General features: G+C 43.3%; 1 protein-coding gene across 1 annotated transcript in view; it reads right to left on the bottom strand.

The window, feature by feature from the left end:
• Positions 1-16656, bottom strand: part of ALS2 (alsin Rho guanine nucleotide exchange factor ALS2) — a 45059-nt gene extending 28403 nt beyond the window's left edge. Inside the window, exons 1-7 of the mRNA XM_033169723.1 lie at positions 16559-16656; positions 11940-12009; positions 10909-11063; positions 9560-10470; positions 3961-4309; positions 2095-2263; positions 1264-1360 (exon numbers count right to left, since the gene is read on the bottom strand). Of these exons, the coding sequence (XP_033025614.1) occupies positions 1264-1360; positions 2095-2263; positions 3961-4309; positions 9560-10470; positions 10909-11063; positions 11940-11959 (1701 nt within the window). The 5' untranslated portion in view covers positions 11960-12009; positions 16559-16656. The remainder of the gene's footprint in view (positions 1-1263; positions 1361-2094; positions 2264-3960; positions 4310-9559; positions 10471-10908; positions 11064-11939; positions 12010-16558) is intronic.
• Positions 16657-19194: the final 2538 nt, after the last annotated feature.

The raw sequence follows: 19194 nt of genomic DNA on the forward strand, positions 1-19194 counted from the left end.
CAAATAATTAACATTACAGTATGTTAGGAGACTACAGTATTATATGAATGAACAGAAGTCCATCCAGATATTATTCCCTACCTTTTGCAGAAGTAAATCTCCTTTTAGGAGCAGGATGGTAAATGCATGAAGCTACACAGTTCAGCACCCTATAGATCAGAGGCCAGCTCATTTTATGTACCTATTGCCCACAGGAGCTATGGGCAGAATGCCCTTCCCTCACCACCCAATAACCTCGGCCAGTGCTTCACAGTGGCAGGATTGAGTTCTGGAGCCCCCATTTTTGGAAGAGGAAGAAAGAAAAAAAAGAAAGAAAGAAGGAACACTAAAACTGTCTGGCTTGGTTCAGATGCAATAGGAAACCATTAACTTCTCTTTAATAAACATGCGCAAACCTCAGCAAGTTGTGGGCTCATATTTCCACTTTTGATTTTGATTTTAAAGCAAACCCCGGTCACATCAGGGCTGAGGAACCTGAGCCTTCCAGATGCTGTTGAACTCTCAACTTCCAGGTCAGCATGGCTAACGGACAGCGATGAGGGACGGTGCAGTTGAACAGCATCTGGTGGGTCACAAGTTTCCCATTCCTGGTTTAAACCTCTAGTTAGCAAGAGCAAAGTAGGATCAGAGACCTTAGTCTCTCCCAACAGATATATTGCACATGTTTGACTTTCTGTCTCCATCTTTTCCCACCCTGTCCTTCATGATTATAGGTGTTGGGGGAAATTCTTGTGCACGTCCAGCCTCTCTCTTATTATACCCCTTCTCCCTCTCCTCTTCTTCCCCCTCCTTTAAACTACTGCCACTCTATTTCCTGGCATTTCTGCCACTATTCCTTATCTGCCTGTCATTTCCAAGTTCCTTGCTGCTGCCCATTCATACAGGGGAAGAATTATACCAGCGCTGATCCAAAAAAACATTGAGGCATGAGGACAAGCCAGAACAAACGTCATCTGGTAGTTCATATCCTACACACAACTCATTAGCTAGTTACCTCTGCTTTTGGAGAGGTGTACACCAATCTTTTTCTACATTTCAATAGAAGTACTGATATAGATGTGCATGCTTTTTTAAAAAGTCTAAGCTCAGATGCATACATTCATACAAAATAAATACAACTATGTAAAAAGGCACCAAAGTCTATTATGTGTGCTGCTCAAGTTTCCTTTCCCCAAAAGTGAAATGAGAGTTTGAGCAAGGAAAAACAAGCAGACCCCACTATAACCCCTTGGAAAAGAAGCAAACAGTATTTCACCCTCATACCTGAGATTTGGCAGTGAGTGCCAAGGAATGGTGGCCACCAGCAGATAAATGAATTACTTCCTTCCCATCAAGACTTTTTACACAAAGTGGTTGGAGCCTATGAACCCACAAAACAGAATGAGGACCCACAAGGTAAGCACTCAGGAAATATACACACAGCAAATGATATACTCTATAGGAATAAGGAGGAAGATTTCAATGCATCTAAGGTATTGGTAGAGGGACGCGGGTGGCGCTGTAGACTCTAAACCACAGAGCCTAGGGCTTGCTGATCAGTAGGCCGGCAGTTTGACTCCCCATGACGGGGTGAGCTCCCATTGTTCGGTCCCAGCTCCTGCCCACCAGCAGTTCGAAAGCACGTCAAAGTGCAAGTAGATAAATAGATACCGCCCTGGCGGGAAGGTAAACAGCATTTCCTTGTGCTACTCTGGTTTGCAAGAAGCGGCTTAGTCATGCTGACCCCATGACCTGGAAGCTGCCTGCGGACAAACACCAGCTCCCACAGCCAATAGAGCGAGATGAGCGCGCCACCCCTGCGTCCACGACTGGACCTAACGGTCAGGGATACCTTTACCTTTACTTTAAGGTATCGGTAGCAATATAGATGAAAATATCAAGCAAATCTTGATCCCAAGTTGTTGTTTCGTTAGATGTTCATCATCTAATGATTGCAGAGGGTTGGACTAGATGGCGCCTGGGGGGTCCCTTCCAGGTCAATGATTCTATGATACAATGAAGCATTCAACAGCACACAGACAAACAGCTATAGATGATCATCCCCCACTATCACTGCCTATTGGCATGGAACAGATTTCCTCAGTGAAATATTACCTTGGCAGAGTATCACCATGTCCTAGCTGCCCTTCTTTTCCTTTACCCCAGCTCCACACCTCTGTTCGCAGGGATGGGAGAAGGGCATCAGCTTCGCCACTGTAGGTTGGTGTGAGTGCCACGGTCCTCATCTTGGCTCGTCCAACTTTCCTCAAGAGCCTTGGAGAAACTTTTAACACAGGAAACAAAAATAAATCAAGTGTACAGACACTAAAATATAACATTTCAGCCAAACACAGAGGGCTGATTTACAAAGTCATTTGGGAACATCAGGATGTTATGAAGGTGTTGACTAAGCAATATGCAACAAGCATGGCTTGGTCAAACAGTACCATTTCATTTTAAACTGAAAAGGCAATATGTCACCTTGCAGCACCTTCAAATTGTCACCCTGTCAATCCAGGTTAACAAACCCAAAATAAACTCCAAGATTAACACAGACACATACACTTAAGGGCAACTCACATCTGTAGTTCAGAGCACACTGGGTAGTTAATTTGAATGAGATCTGTCATTTTGTTCTCAGAGAATGGAATGTGATTGTGAGGACAGAAGATGCAACATGCTTCCTAAGTGCCACATACATAAGAAGGAGGAAACTGCAACTTAACTACAATCTAGTCTTCTACAAATTGCAGGGAAGATGACGGCTGGTCATTTTCCATGGTAGTTAGCTCTGTATCTGAAAGAGAATTCTATCCTAGGTAATACCTTAAGGCAGGGTTTTTCAAACTTGGGTCTCCAGCTGTTTTTGGACTACAATTCCCATCATCCCTGACCACTAGTCCTGGATGATAGGAGTTCTAGTCCAACAGCAGCTGGAGCCAAGTATGGGAAACCTTGCCTTAAGGTTATCCTAGGTTTGAAATGCCACTCATTTGCGGAAACAGAATTGAGAGACAAGAGTCGGGGCAGTAGTGTATTACTAGACCTCTTGTTTACCTACTACATGCTTAAGACTAAAGGGAAACATTAAGAAAAGTTGCAAACACAGGAGACTGCATCAACACTTTTACAGCAACCTCTGCTTTACATAAAAACTTGCTTTAGGTAGGAAAGGGATAATGTTAAGTAGCTTTCTTCCTTCCTCTTTCATTTCCGGCACAAGATGGATTACCAAATTGATTGTCAACTTGCCTTAGCAATTCATAACTCAAGGCAATGCACTTGGTTAAATACTTCAAAGCACTCTGAAAATTAAAAGTGATGCATAAATGAATAATCGTGTGCAGAATACAAGAGGGCAGTTCCTGGTTCACCTGTCCCAAGAGTTCCTTAAGTTAGGGAAGCTCCTCTTTAGGGGCTGCAAGTGAAAAGACTCTTACTGTTAAGACAACTGTTGTTCTAAAAAATGCATGCACTGCTGTTATTAGCGCACCACATTTTTGAGGAGATCAACATCTGTCTTAACAGTGACAGTATTTGCACTTGCAGCCTCTAAAGAGGAGCTTTTGTGATTTTTCTACTATATGAAAAATGTCCAGGTTAGTGGACAGTGGTAGCAGTTGGTGTTTTGTGTGTGTTTATGTATCTTTGGGAGTTCAACGTGGTGATTAGACCTATTTCAGCGGATGGATAAGTTGTTTATATGGTTTTATTACCTTGCATTATGCTTTGCTTTTAATTATTTTGGCTTTTACATACTGTGCTGTGTATTTTACCATATTTGTAAACAGCTTTGAGATGCTTGTTTAAAAATTTGTAACAAGCTTAATAAATAAGAACCAAGTAACAATATGCATTTTTAAAATTGATGGATAATCAACGTAAGGAAAAATATATGTGCCCTATCACACACAGAAATTACACATAAAGAACAAAAATCCCCAAGATGTATAATGTTGGAACCACCTGTGAACATCTCACCTTGGGAGAGCAAACCAGGTAAGGAAAGCCTTCGACAGACTCCTTCGGATTCCTCTTCTCGAATATCCACCAAGCTGGAACTCTTCTTTCCCTGCATTGACTCCAGCCTGACCTGCTCCTTCACCCCATCCAGGCTTGGAGAGCCAGCGCTAGGTGGGGATACTGTGTCACCTGGAACTGTGCCATAGAAGTTCATTACCTTCTTCAGAGACAAAGCCCCAGCTTCACAGGTAGCAGCAACTCTTACACCAACTGCTGATGCACAAGAAACCACCAGGCTGTTTAGGGCAGATGTGCCTGGACCTGGAGGACTGGGTGGGCAAGCGGTGAGGTCCTCTTCTTGAGATTGCTAGAAATACAGTAAAAGAAACCCCACTAAATCTAATTAGAACAAGCAAACCCAGAGTAAGGAAGCTTTAAAATAAGATCATAACCTCAACTCTTCTGCTTGATTACCATCCAAACCTGGTTTGCATGACAAGGTAAACCAAACTATGGCTTACAGCAGGGGTCCCCAAACTAAGGCCCGGGGGCCGGATGTGGCCCAATCACCTTCTAAATGCGGCCCACGGACGGTCTGAGAATCAGCGTGTTTTTACATAAGTAGAATGTGTCCTTTTATTTAAAATGCATCTCTGGGTTATTTGTGGGGCATAGGAATTCGATCATTTCCCCCCAAAATATAGTCCGGCCCCCCACAAGGTCTGAGGGACAGTGGACCGGCCCCCTGCTGAAAAAGTTTGCTGACCCCTGGCTTACAGGGAATGTGCAAACATGAGGGCTCTTGGGAAGTAGTTTGCTTTGCTCCTCCCTGGTTCTTTTTGGTCCCACACCGAAAGGAGCTAAGCCAAGGTTTTGGCCAAAAGGCTACAGCTCATAGACTGGAGGGAATCAGGTTCAGTGTGGAAGCAAGTAGAACCAGAAAGAGCAAAACGAAAACAAGCTCCACTCTAAGAGCTTGCATGTTCACACAGTTCCAGTAAGCCATTAGTTGGCTGACTGTGCAATGCATGCAAGGCCAAAATCATATTGAGTATGTGTACTTTTCATGATTTTATTCAAGCCTGAATTGAGGATTGGTTATTGACCTTACATTGTTTGTAACCTTACATATTTGGTTAGAATAAAAGTGTTCGTTGGAGATATGCTCCCCCCCCCCACGTTAAAATTTTCAAACACAGTTTAAGACAGCTTTTCCTTCAGGCCTGTGGAAGTGGTCAGTTGAAAGAATCTGTTTATTTGCTGCTGAACTACTGCTTTAGGGTGTCTAATGGTCTTATTTTATATTTTTAATGAAATGCTGTGCACCACACTGAAAGCCTTGTGGCTGAAGGGCAAGCTATAAATATAATAAATGCTATTATTTTAGAAAGCCAGTTATTGCAGTCACTAGCTTATTTAAGACATTAATAACAACAATAATAAAGTGAGTTAGCCAAGGATCAATACTTCAAGGGTTGCACAAGATTCAGACCCAGGTTAGAACCTATGGTACAAGTTTATTTAGGGGGGGGGGGGAAACCATGAAACTATGTCTCTGAATTAGTTTCTGTGCAATTGCGAAGTATTCTTCCACACTCTCCAAAGAGTAGCATTACTTTTGTATGCAGTTCTTGACTCACTGCAGGGCTCCTATTTCTTAGTACTCACATGCTATGCTTGTTTACCTGATTTCTTTTGGACAGAGTGCGTTAATATCACGTGTTAGGAGTCTAAGGATGCTGTACCTTATGTTTCAAGGGAGACGGTTAGAAAACAACTAGGATTCCTAACAACTAGGTTAGGAAATCTATCTTCCAAGGATATTCTAGGTAAAGTGGGTTATTTCCTCGTAACTAATCTGAGACAGGGGGAAAGGCTATCTAATGCTCATTTTCATGAGATTGCACTCCCTGATAGCTCCCCATTTAAGAGTCTTGGGCTGTTCTTAGGAAGGCAGTTTTAGAGCATTCTCTAGAACAGTGTTTTTCAACCACTGTTCCGTGGCACACTAGTGTGCCGCGAGATGTTGCCTGGTGTGCCGTGGGAAAAATTGAAAAATTACTTTATATATAGTCAATATAGGCACAGAGTTAATTTTTTTAACATTTTCTAATGGTGGTGTGCCTCGTGATTTTTTTCATGAAACAAGTGTGCCTTTGCCCAAAAAAGGTTGAAAAACACTGCTCTAGAACAGGGCTGCCCAAAGATATTTTGCTGCCTAAGGCAGAGCAGCAAACGTCCCCTCTCTCTAAGTCAAGGTGTGCAGTATCCAAGGTCAGGTAAGCTATTTTGGCACCCAAGGCAGAAAATCCCAGAAGCACTCCTCCACCTGTTGGGCATTAAAAATACAATGATGCATTAACTAAGATTTGGCTGTTCCTTCCATTTCCCTATCAATCAGCTGCCTGAGGCAGCCATTTCACTATGCCTAATGGTAGGGTCAGCCCGGTTCCAGGAGTATATATTACACATAGAGGGAAACCATGGCTAGACTATGACTGGGTTTAGCTAGGGATTTTGAGAGGTTTTTCAAGGCTTGGCACTCAGGCATACAATGGACACATGTACATCCTATCCTGAAAGATTTTTCTTTTTTCTAATAGAGAAATGTTTTTAGATGTCTTTTCAAGATTACTAGATACAGCTGGTGTGTAGAACAGGCATAGGCAACCTTCGGCTCTCCAGATGTTTTGGCCTACAACTCCCATGATCCCTAGCTAACAGGACCAGTGGTCAGGGATGATGGGAATTGTAGTCCAAAACATCTGGAGAGCCGAAGGTTGCCTATGCCTGGTGTGGAACCTGTGGAGCTCCAGATGTTGCTGAACTCCAACTCCCATCAGCCCCAGAAAACCTGACCAATGGCCAGGGAATGATGGGAGTTGTAGTCCAGCAACATCTGAAGGGCCAAAGGCTTCCTACATCTAGGTTACAGGATAAAAATCAAAAGAATTTCTGGTGGTTGATTCAAGTAATTATAAAAGTAGTCCTACTTAAACAAAAAAAAAAAAAAAACCAACCTCTCAACAAAGTACACATGTGCAATTCCACACACCCCACCCCACCCAGAATAAGGAACCCTGAGGTCTAAATTCTCAGCTGGGTGCCAAAGCTGAAAAACAAGAACTGCTGGGGACTGAACTTCAGTGCCCTTTATATGTAGTCAACTGCACATGTGCAGCCCTGGCTTGAAAAAGCTCTCATCTGCACACAGAACAGCAGTTCAAGATTCTGTAGCATAGCTGTCAACTTTTCCCTTTTCTTGCGAGGAATCCTATTCGGAATAAGGGAATTTCCCTTTAAAAAAAGGAAAAGGTTGACAGCTATGCTCTGTAGTATGAACTGAAAAAGGGGGTAAATGCCTTGTTCACAAAGCAGGGCTGTTTTGACCATAGTCACAGGAAAAGTCAGCATAATTTTATTTGTTGCAGCCAAACGGGAAATATTTAGACACAGACTGCTTGGACAGTGATCTTTTCATTATAGAAAAATCAAGATTGGCACACCACCTAACACTGCAGCACAAAAGTATCCAGAATACAAAAAACTAGTTTTGAGCATTACTACTGAACTCCTGGGTTTTTGTTCATTATCAAGAAACGAAATCATCAGACATCATCTGATTAACCTCCCATGATACTGAGTAGCAACCAAATGACACAGGCCAATTTAGATGAGGAATCTATTCTGCTTCTCCCACTTTTGGCACTAAAGGAACTCTTGGTGATTCCACCACCCTTACGAGAGTGCAAGAGGACTTTCTGTGGAACCAATAAATGGGGGAATTGCCTCCCCACAGAGGTGCAGTTTAATTGTAGTGCTTACTCAGGAGACTGAAGATGCTCCTCTTTATTCTGGCCTCTGTCAGTTAAGCTATTTTATTTTGTGGGACCAACCTCCTTTGTTAAATTTATGCAATTATTTCCATTTGGAATAGCTTTACTTGTTTTATCATAGTAAAGGTTGCATCTGTTTTTATAATTGTATATGAAATTGTTGTAACCTTATGGAAAGAAGTAAGAACTCTTGTAAACAAATACATCTTAAAACAGGCAATTATTTCCCTTTAGTAGGAATCCTGTAAAGATTATAAAATGTCCTGTAAAGATTATACAATGGTACCTCCGGTTACGAACTTAATTCGTTCCGGAGGTCCATTCTTAACATGAATCTGTTCTTAACCTGAGGCACGCTTTCACTAATGGGGCCTTCTGCTGCACGCGACTTCTGCTCGCATCCCGGGGCAAAGTTCGCTTCCAGGAGCACCTACTTGCGGGTTAGTGGAGCTCATTACCCGAAGCATTCGCAAGGAGGACAACATGTAACCAGAGGTATTACTGAAAAATGCTGAATAAATGTGCAGCATATATAGATCTTCTTTGATAATGTGCAGTTTATTTAATAAAAAGACATGAAGTGTCTACAACCAGTGGCGGAGCTTCATGCTCCGGCACCGGAGGGGGGGAGCAGAGAGCAGGTGGGGGCGGGGCTGTCTTGTGTCCTGGGGGCGTGGCGCCCAGAGCAGGCAGGGGGGCAGCCGCGATGGCACCCCACCGGGATTGCACTGCCGGGGGCGGTGCGCTCCCCCCACACTTCTCTTCCTCCGCCACTGTCTACAACAAATGTTTCTTTGGTATAACCTATCCACAGAACAGAAGTTGCCTTACACTGAAAACAATGCTAATATACAAAAAATGAATTAAATCTTTGCTTCACATCCACAGAACAATCTGCCTCTCTTGGTAGAAACAAAGCATGTGTTAGGCATATGCAAGATTCACTGCTTAGTCTTGCATAGTGTTCAGCAGCATTCAAAATACAAAGCAAGGGAAATAAACTACAGTATGTTTCACAATCTATGTTTAATTTATAACATGAAGCCATTTCCCCTTAGAGGTGAGGGAAAGGCACTCCCCATTTTCCCAGAATTCAGTCACAGTACTGAGAACAGGTTCTGCCATTAAACCTCTGTAAAGCCCAAGTTAAATTGTGGGGAACTTTGTCCTTTATTTTCCTGCTTTACACCAAACAACCAGAGTTTAAAATTCCGCACAAATCTATAGAACCCATCCATAAGGCTAACTGCTGTCAATCAGATCATAATAAAAGAATCAATATCAATTAGCTGCATGAATCCACCTATCTACTAAGATGTTCCTGGAAGACCTCTCTCCAAGTCTGCCTCTGCAAGTGAGTTTGATGAAAACAAGTAACTGGGTCTTCTCAGTTATGGCACCTTGACTCTGGAATGCACTTACCAAAAAGGCTCATTTGGCACCAAGTCTACATTTTGAGTGCCAGGTGAAGGACCTTTTGATTTAATAAACAAAACAATAATCCCCCAAACCCCACACAGTTTAAAAGGCCATATATTGTTTAATTTGTCAAGAGCCTGGGAGAAGAGGATTTTATTTTTCTGCTACTGTTGTTTTCTTCTGCATTTTTCCTACTGTTTAAATTGTGTGGGCTTCTGACCGCAGCTTAAGGGGAAGACAGAAGCTATGCCTCCTTCAGAACCATAGCTCTCATTTAAAGTCACATTCTCAAGAATCATCAGAACTTTGCAGGACAGCATGATCATACAGCAATGAAAGCACAGCCTAATGACTGTGGGTACCTGCTCCGGTTGTTGATCCATTGGCTTCTCATTTAATGGATGATCCGGAAGACTTGTCAAGTGCTGCTTTGTTGTCACCTTGTCCATTATCAAGAGATTTCCTGGACTAGAAATGCCACTGTCTTCCTGGGCATCGCTATTTGAAAACACACTTGCTGCATCATACTCTGCGACAGCGAGTGCCTGGTCTTCTGTAAGCGTTTTCTGACAATCATCACCTTGACTGCTTGTTATACTCTTTCTCTCTAGAGTTTCCAGCGAGGAGCAAGAGACGTGGCATTCCGAGTGGGAGTCAGCTAGAACCACTCCTAATGGACAGCAATGGCTATCAGAGATAATGACATGGTCTTCTTTGTCAGTCATGGTGATCAGGAGTTGGCTGCAGTGATTGCATCTCTCCGGAATAGGCTTTATGTCTTGGGTGGGGAGGCACTGCACAAGAGCCAGGCTGTGAGAGGCTCCGCAAGCAATCTGAAGCACAACGCGGCCTGCCAGGTACTCGACCTTTTGTGGTTTGGTAACTGGGAAAGTGTTGGTTATGAGCCCCAGCTGACAGCCACTTCCCCACGCCCATATCTCCCTGCTTAGGGAGAGCGCCAGGGTGTGCTCCTCTCCACATGCCAGCTGCAAAATCCGTACTGGCAAGGGATGGCTAGCTTCAGAGTCAGAAATACTGACGGGTTTGGGTTCCGGCACAAAGGCTTGGTTGGCCACTGCACATTGGCCAGCAGAATTTCCACCCCACATGTACACGTCGCCACCTTCAGTCACTGCTCCACAGTGGAAGCTGCCAGCTGCCACTGTAACAACGTGTTGTCCATTCAAAGCCTTTTCCAAGATGGGGCAGTTGATATAAGCATCTTCCAACTCAACCCTCCAGGGAAGCTTTCCAAAACTGTAAACCTCACCACCTGAAACAAATACACACACACACTGAAAATACAGTATAATTACTAGAGAATCAGGCTATTAATAAGCTAGTTTTCATTGGTTCTGAAGGCAAATTTACAGAGAAATCTGCCCACAAAGCAAGGTCCTACATATGAAAGAATTGATCTAGGACAAAAATCTTGAATAAAATTTTAAAGAGATTTGACATCATATTTCTTCACTAGAACATGCATGGCTCAGTTCTTGACTTTCTTTGGCTATACCAAATTCATTAAGAAGAGGTAGAGAGGTATAATCCAAATGTGCAATTATAAATACATTTTTTTAAAATATGAAAACCACTGTTTCCATCCTCATAAAATGCAACTTCGAAATTTCATTTTACAAATGCTATTTTTATTATTATTAAATAATTATCTTAAATATTAAATAATGCTCTTAGGACCAATGTTCCATACCATCTGAGAGAAGCACACCATGGTTTATGCCAACTGCTGCCTGCAACACTGTATTTCCACTCCAACCTGGAAGTCTTTCAGGATCTGGACAACTGCAACCAGCCTGCCATGTATAGACCAGGCCTCTCTCTCTCGCTCCCTCTTGGTCTGCTGAACTATGTAGCAAAATAAATAAAATGCTGATAATGTAAGATTAATTTAAAGTCTACACAAGTTTAATTCAGAGGAAATTGTTTTGTACATATGCATGATGTGTCAGCTGCACTTCATTCTCAGAATGCAGATTTTATCCGTATGTAATATCCAGGAGGGCAACTCATTGTTAAACACCAAACACCAGTAGAAGAAAGGCTTAAGAGCATGTTTGCAAACATTCAACATCTATTTGCGCAGGTTTAAAGCATCCAATGTGCCCATTCCCAGTATCCCTTGTACAGACAAGACAGGGAAGCAGCGCAGCGCAAATTATATGGTAGTGATTGGACAATGACCAGGGAGACATAGGATCAAATTCCCACTCAACCATTAAGCTCAATGGATGGCTTTGGGCCAGTATCTCTGTCTGGCTGTTCACTACTGGGAACAATTAGAAGCAAACTTTTATACTTTAAAATGCTGTGAACCAAAAATGGCTATTTGTTTTCCTTTTCCCATATCCTCTGGTTCCAAAGAAGAGTCAAGAGTTTAAATTGGTGTGCTGGAATACCATCAATTATTATTTCCTTGGCTTAATATGTTATACTGGTTTAAAAGCATATTAAATCAGACTTGTGAGTAAGTTCAGAAACCTTACTAGCCTGCAAAAGGCTTTTACTCTGCCTGCTTACAGGTAGCCATTTTTGCCACCTCAACAGTCTGAAATATTCACTTGTTTCCAATTTGTAAGATGCCCCATACCTACTGGACCAAAGGCGATTCTTCCTTGTCACAGGCAAGCGGATATTTACAAGCTGGTGTCCAATATTCTATTAGTTTGATTTTTTTTTTTGCACCACCTGTCTAGATGTAGCATCAAATACAAATAGGCTTACCTTTCTTCTTTAGGGTCCATCAGTCAGCACGAACATGCCATTACCAAATCATTCTTCTTTGAGATAGGAACTGTTAAGACGAAAGCAAAACACAAGTTTAGCCACTGAAGTACATGTGGAAAAGCATTCCCTACATGGTGCAAGAAAGCAAAACAAACAAACAAACAAAAAAAGTCAGCTCAGCTTTAACATCTACAGAAGACTGGAATGCGTAAAAATTTCTATGCTACGCCATTAAAAAAAGAAAGAAACAAAAGCTCAACAGAATTACTCTGCCCACAGATTTCATGAAAGGCCTTTTCACTTCGAGTTTTTTAAAAGAATGCTCCTAAAAGACAGACCTTTTCAGCTAGCACCACTCTTATGATCAGCTGTTAAAGTGTCCAATTAGGACAGTCATAGCCCTCAAGAGAAAGTTGTGATTATTCAACAACACTTTCTTTCCTTAGGAAAAGCAAGTTTTTAACATACGTTTTCAGTTTCAAGAGATCTCTTATATACAGAGTTGCAGAACAACAATCATGGCTGCTTCTCACATTTCCACACACAAGATTATACTTACAAAGCTGGAACTGTGTGTGTATTGTAGACCGCCCCCCAAAAAACCCAGCTCCTTGCCATGATACAAGTAAGAAAACCACACAAATGTTATCTCTTCCCTCATGATACACATATCCTGCTGCTTGCTGTTGTTCAGTCGTTCAGTCGTGTCCGACTCTTCGTGACCCCATGGAACAGAGCACGCCAGGCACGCCTATCTTTCACTGCCTCTTGCAGTTTGGCCAAACTCATGCCAGTCGCTTCGAGAACACTGTCCAACCATCTCATCCTCTGTCATCCCCTTCTCCTTGTGCCCTCCATCTTTCCCAGCATCAGGGTCTTTTCCAGGGAGTCTTCTCTTCTCATGAGGTGGCCAAAGTACTGGAGCCTCAACTTCAGGATCTGTCCTTCTAGTGAGCACTCAGGGCTGATTTCTTTGAGAATGGATAGGTTTGATCTTCTTGCAGTCCATGGGACTCTCAAGAGTCTCCTCCAGCACCATAATTCAAAGGAGACTCCTGCTGCTGGGCAGCCATAAATACATGCCTTGCCAAGAAGCAACAGAATTTCCCTATAATTCAGCATCTCTGTTTCCTTACTTGTGAGAACACTAACATTTAGAAAAATCTGATATGAGAAACAATTCTACTGGATGGTTAAAAACAAAACAAAAATTCTATTTACTAATGATCTCACATTGCCTTGCATATATAATTTAGCTGCATAAGTATACAGGTATATACAAAACAAAGACTCTTGTAGCACCATAAATATTAACAAATTTAGTATAGCATAAAGCTTTTGTAGATTACAGTCTACTTGATCAGATGCTTGGATTTTAATCCTAAATATTGCTGCTCTGTGTCACTGTGGTGTTTGCACAGTGAGGTCAGCCCAGCTTATTCCCAGTACTTCTATATTCTGCTGCCTTTGGCAAGATACACACTAGCGACCATCATTTATGAAGCTGTATTTTAAACCTGATTTTAGTTTTGTTTTGTAAGAGAATGTTGGGTTATTTTCTTTCATGTTGGCTTACTGCTTTGATGATAAAAGAAGTAATGCACACAGAACCATCACCTGAACATTGAAATTGTGTTATATTCCCCTAAGGCCTTTTAAAAACTTCCAGTACCACATTATAAAAAGAATAAAGACAACAAGCAGGAACCAACTGGCATACCTAATAAGTGCACAGTGGTTACTTTAAATGTCACCATTTCAATTACTTATGACTGTCAGGAAAAACTAAAGGATTATCATAGCAGTTTACTCCACCCCTCCTGGCTCTTATACCGGTAGGTTCTTAATCTAGTTTGAGTGCCTGCACTTGCTTCACTTCCTCCCAAGTAGCTAGCCCTGGACTTCCAATTTCACACACCACTCTTGGGGAAGTTGTGGGAGAATCCAAAGGGAGGCTGCAGAATCATCCAATATTTCCACTTCCTCAAACGGGGTAACACTCGAGGCTGTTAGCACAAGTTTTGTTGGCTCCAGGGGTTCTCACTTGTGTTTTATGGCCACCACAATATCTTGTTCCTCTCCCACAGAAGAGATTTCCTTGGGATGAATGCCCAGTTGGACCCCTGAAGTACACATTTTAGAAGTTAAGCCCCACTGAACCCATGGAAGTATGGAACATACTTCTGAGTAAATTTGATCGATGTTGCATTGACACTGAAGAATGCAAAACCCATGGCAAATGAAAGTAGGAAAACTGAAAACTTAACAGCATTCAGGATTAAAGGAACAATTAATGCAATTTTTAAAAAAGTTATAGAAATAAAGTGTAACCAAACATTAGAACAATTAGAGTGTAAACTACTGAAAGCTCTTCAAATGTTGCAGTTATGTAACACTATTCCAGAATTAAAGATGCAAGACTTCACCATTTCCTGGCCACTTCCCTATACACTTTTTTAAAATGCTGTGCAAGGAAATTGCCTCCCATCCCTGTCTTCAGATCGAAATAAAAACTAAGCAAAAACTGCTGACTGGTCATTTAACCATATCTTTATTCCCATGAACATCTCATTCAGCAATATAAAAGAAAACAGGATACAACATGAAGGTGCCACTAGCCTCCCTTAAATAAAAAAAGGTGTCACATCTTCCATTATGGGAGCCAATCTTGAAAATCAGAACTCTTATTCTTAAGGCAATTTGATGGCAACTGCAGACAATTTAAGAAGCTTGTAAACACTTCCAATCCCAGTTTTCATTCCCTTGAAGGTAAGATTGGATATACTTAATGATTAGTTTTAAAGGCTCTCAGGTCTGTATGGCATTCATTCCCAAAACAATATGGCTGCCCTTGAAGAGAATGGCATCAGTTAAGACATCATAGAAGAGTTGGAAGAGACCACAAGGGCCATCCAATCCAACCCCCTGCCAAGCAGGGAACACCATCAAAGCATTCTTGACAGATGGCTGTCAAGTCTCTGCTTAAAGACCTCCAAAGAAGGAGACTCCACCACACTCCTTGGCAGCAAATTCCACTTACTGTCAGGAAGTTTAGGTGGAATCTTCTTTCTTGTAGTTTGAATCCATTGCTCCGTGTCCGCTTCTCTGGAGCAGCAGAAAACAACCTTTCTCCCTCCTCTATATGACATCCTTTTATATATTTGAACATGGCTATCATATCACCCCTTAACTTTCTCTTCTCCAGGCTAAACATACCCAGCTCCCTAAGCCATTCCTCATAAGGCATCGTTATGAGGATGTGGGGCTTTCCTCTGGGAAACTCACAAGAACTCCGGGCTAAAGGGGAACCAAGCAAATGCTGCCATGGGGAATGGGAAGGAATCACAGTTTCTCCAGTAGCTGCAGTTAAAGAAAAATGCTTCTTTCCCAGCAAACAGGATTATTACACCCATGGTGCTGCAGGAATGCCCCTGGAACAGTGTATTGTTCTTATTGTATGCGAGGCAGGACAGAAGCAACTTTCGAACATAACTGTGAGATCTGCATCAAAATGTTGCAGTGTAGAAGGCTCCTGTTCAGGGATGCTCCATTCCATTTTTAAATAATTGCAAATCTTTGTCCCTGTCCTTCAAAATACAGTTGTCCCTTGGGGGCCTCTTCAGTCATCTGCTGGGTGATAGCTTCCATATCTTTGCAAAAATATATTTGGGCGGGGGGGGGGGGAGACTATCCCTCAGTAGCAAGGCTGGCCTTGTTCCATTGAATTAAGCAGGAACAGAGATATCACTAGCTGCGACTACAGAGAGCAAAGCAGTAGCAGCACCAAACGCAAACAATCTCCCCCTGGAAAAGCAAGCTCTGTTTGGAAAGGCCCTAAGCCACAGCTGGTAAGAGGGACCAATGCCATCACACATTGATACCTTGCCAGAGAGTTGTTTTTCCACACACACACACAAAAGACCTGCGCAAGGCACAGAATGAAACATTATCTAGCTAGCCTTTCTAAGAGACAGGCAAAAGCTGTATTCTGAGTGGCGGAGGGGAAAAAGGACAGAACTCCAAAATTCAACAGGTTCACACTTGATGCTAGTTAAGTCTCTTAACGTTTATGTAGGAAGGAAGGGAGTGGAAACAACATCCCCTTCCCTTCACGACGGGAAAAGGCCACAGCGCTTATGAGGTGAGGGACTATACAGGCGCATATATATATATATATGCAGGTTCGACTTGTGGAAACGAAAACAGATAGATGGAGGTGTCTTCCGCCCCCCCCCCCCACACTACAGAAAAAAGAAAATAAATTTCATGCTGGTTTATTAAAGGACAGCAATGAGAGCAATGACGACAGGCAGGTGAGGCTGGTTCCAAATGTGAGGCGGGCGACGGCCGTTTTCTCTCAATTCTCCCCCCCCCCCCCACCGGCTCACCCGCACGCTAAGCACGTGACTTAAGTTTCACTCACCCCACGCGCGCGCTGAGGGGTGGGGTGGGGTGGGGGGGTAGTGGAGGGAAAGGGGGCTAAAGCAGCGGTTGGGAGTTGGCGCGCGAGCCGCTCGGAACCCGGCGTCGTCATCCTCCTCCTCCTCCCGTACTATCCACCCCTCTCCTCCCTTCCCGTGCGTGCGTGTGTGTGGCGTGCCGCCCCCCCCCCTCACCTGCAACCGCGCGCCTCACGCTGTAAGCCGCCGAGCTCCCCGCCGGCTTCTAGGGACGCTCAAACCAGCTGATTCACGTAAAAGTGCGGGCGGGCGGGGGAGAGGCGGGGCCTGGTGGGCCAGGGGGGCGGGACCAGCTTTTTGGCCTCTGCTGAGGGAAGATTAGTTAAAGAGGCTGGAAGGCGAGGGGCGGGGGCGGTAGGCCGGGCGGAGAGCGCGCGCGAACGAACGGGGCCTCGAGTGGGACAAACTAGTGCGAGGGGCGCTAAGTAAAGGAACTTCTGCCAACCTGGAGCGGGAAGGTTTTTCCTCGCACCGTCACTTCACTATACACACAAACATATATATTTCCACACATATTGATATTTGATACGCACATGTGAGGTGGATGCTTTCCCTGAGATTCCTGCATTGCATGGGGTTGGGATAGATGACCCTTGGGGGTCCCTCCCAACTCCTCTATTCTATTATCATCTCTGTGGTAAGGAGGAGAGAGCTGACTGGAGCGCCCTAAGCGTCCCCTCAGATACCTGTCAAAGTGTATCATTCTGCCTTTTTTCTCTGCCGTGGCGTGGGGAAGATTAGCGCGTAAAGCAGCATGACAAGAAATTTAATAGTCTCCTCTGGGCTCTCAGTATAGAATTGTAGGGTTGGAAGCGTCCCCCAAGGGTCATCCAGTCCAACCCCCTGCAATGCAGGGATCTCAGCTAAAGCAGCCGGGGCAGATGGCCACCCAACCTCTGCTTTAAAACCTCCAAGGAAGGAAGAGTCCACCACCTCTCGGAGTCTAACCACTCTTAGTGTCACGAAGTTCTTCCTGATGTTTAGTTGGAATCTCCTTTCTCGTAACTTGAAGGCATTGGGTTCAAGTCCTACCCTCCGGATGTAGGGCGCTGTGGTCTAAACCAATGAGCCTCTTGGGCTTGCCGATCGGAAGGTCTGCGGTTCAAATCCCGGCGATGGAGTGAGCTCCAGTTGCTCTGTCCCAGCTCCTGCCAACCCAGCAGTTCGAAAGCACACCAGTGCAAGTAGATAAATAGTTGCCATTGCAGCAGGAAGGTAAATGGTGTTTCCATGCACTCTGGCTTCCGTCACGGTGTCCCATTGCGCCAGAAACAGCTCAGTCCTGCTGGCCACATGACCCGGAAAGCTGTCTGGACAAACACCGGCTCCCTCGACCTGAAAGCGAGATGAGCGCTGCAACTCCATAGTTGCCTCTGACTGGACTTAACCTTCCTTTACCTTAACCAACCCTCTGGAGCAGGAGACAGAAAGCTGGCCGCAGAACCCACCTGGGCACTGTGCTGAGTTTCCCAAGTTCAGAGTTGAAAACCATTGAACCAGTCAGTGTTGAGGCACTGCCATGAAGAAGCCCAGATTTAAAATTAACTTTAAACAAAGGGTGCAGTAAGCCAGGAACGTGAAGCTGGCACTTACTCGGAAGCAGAGTTTGGGGAATGCCGGCAGCAGCTGACTGACTTTTAAAAACACCACCTGCTCCACCAACTCAGCATCTTAAGTGGCTGTGATAGGTGAAATTATAACTACCCATCTTCAAAAACACCCTCTCACTTGGGATTTTGGTTAGTATGCAAGACAGCAGCTTGTGGGTAACCTAACCTAGGTCCGTGCACATGTGTCTTCAGGCTGTCCAGTAGGCCAACGGATCATTCACAGTCTTTGACAGGTAGAGCACCACAATAAATTCAAGTGGGTGGAATCTACATACAAATTAAAAAAACACGTTCTGACTTTTTAAAAATAATTTTTTTAAAAAAATACATTGAATTTTCCATAAGGTTCACCATCGCCATCTGGTGTCACATTGTATATTGCACTGAGTCCTTGGTTGGGGACTTCTAGGTGTAACCACAGACCCCAAAGCCCACATTCCCAGTCCACTAATGCTGTACAGTTTCTTCCTCTTCCAATTTACAGTTCAGTTCTCCACATTTCTGCATCAGTTTCCTTTTTTTGGTTTTGTTTTTTTGTTTTTATTGCTTTTGTTTATTACATCAACAAATCCACATAAAGATAAGGGGGAAAAAGTTTCCTTTTTTAAAAAAAAGCTTTGTGAAAATTCATCAGCATTTCAGTATGAGTCTCCCCTAAAATACACATTTTTGTATGAAATTCTACCCAATATGCACATTGTTGTAAAATGGTTTTCCCCCAATTAAAAAGTGCATTATGTGCTATTTTCACAAATATATGCATTTTTACGCACACTTCACCCTAGTATATGCATTTTTGTACACATTTCTTGGCCAGAGAACTGGACTGCAGCATTTGAAAGACTATTGATTTCAAATAGTAATGGCTTTGTTTCAGTTCATGTATTCTTTTGGAAAGTATAAATTAGGTAGATTTGCCTTTAAATGCAAACAACATCAAATGTAAATATCTCTGCTATCCCTAGAAGAGAAGAGCTGTCTCTTCTCCTGCCTTAGCAGACCACAGACTTCAGTCACATGGCAGAGAATTCAGGTTGTTCTGTCAAAATTGGTTTGGAAGGCTTGCACAACATAGCCCCAAAAGAAAAGTCTCTTTATGATCATGCAAGTAACAGGAAAATGCACTGGAAAATGTGAGACAACACTGGCTTTGACATGTTGTCTAACCTAACAAACATAAAT

This window comes from Lacerta agilis, chromosome 1 (genome assembly GCF_009819535.1).
Source record: "Lacerta agilis isolate rLacAgi1 chromosome 1, rLacAgi1.pri, whole genome shotgun sequence".
Classification (NCBI taxonomy): Eukaryota; Metazoa; Chordata; class Lepidosauria; order Squamata; family Lacertidae; genus Lacerta; species Lacerta agilis.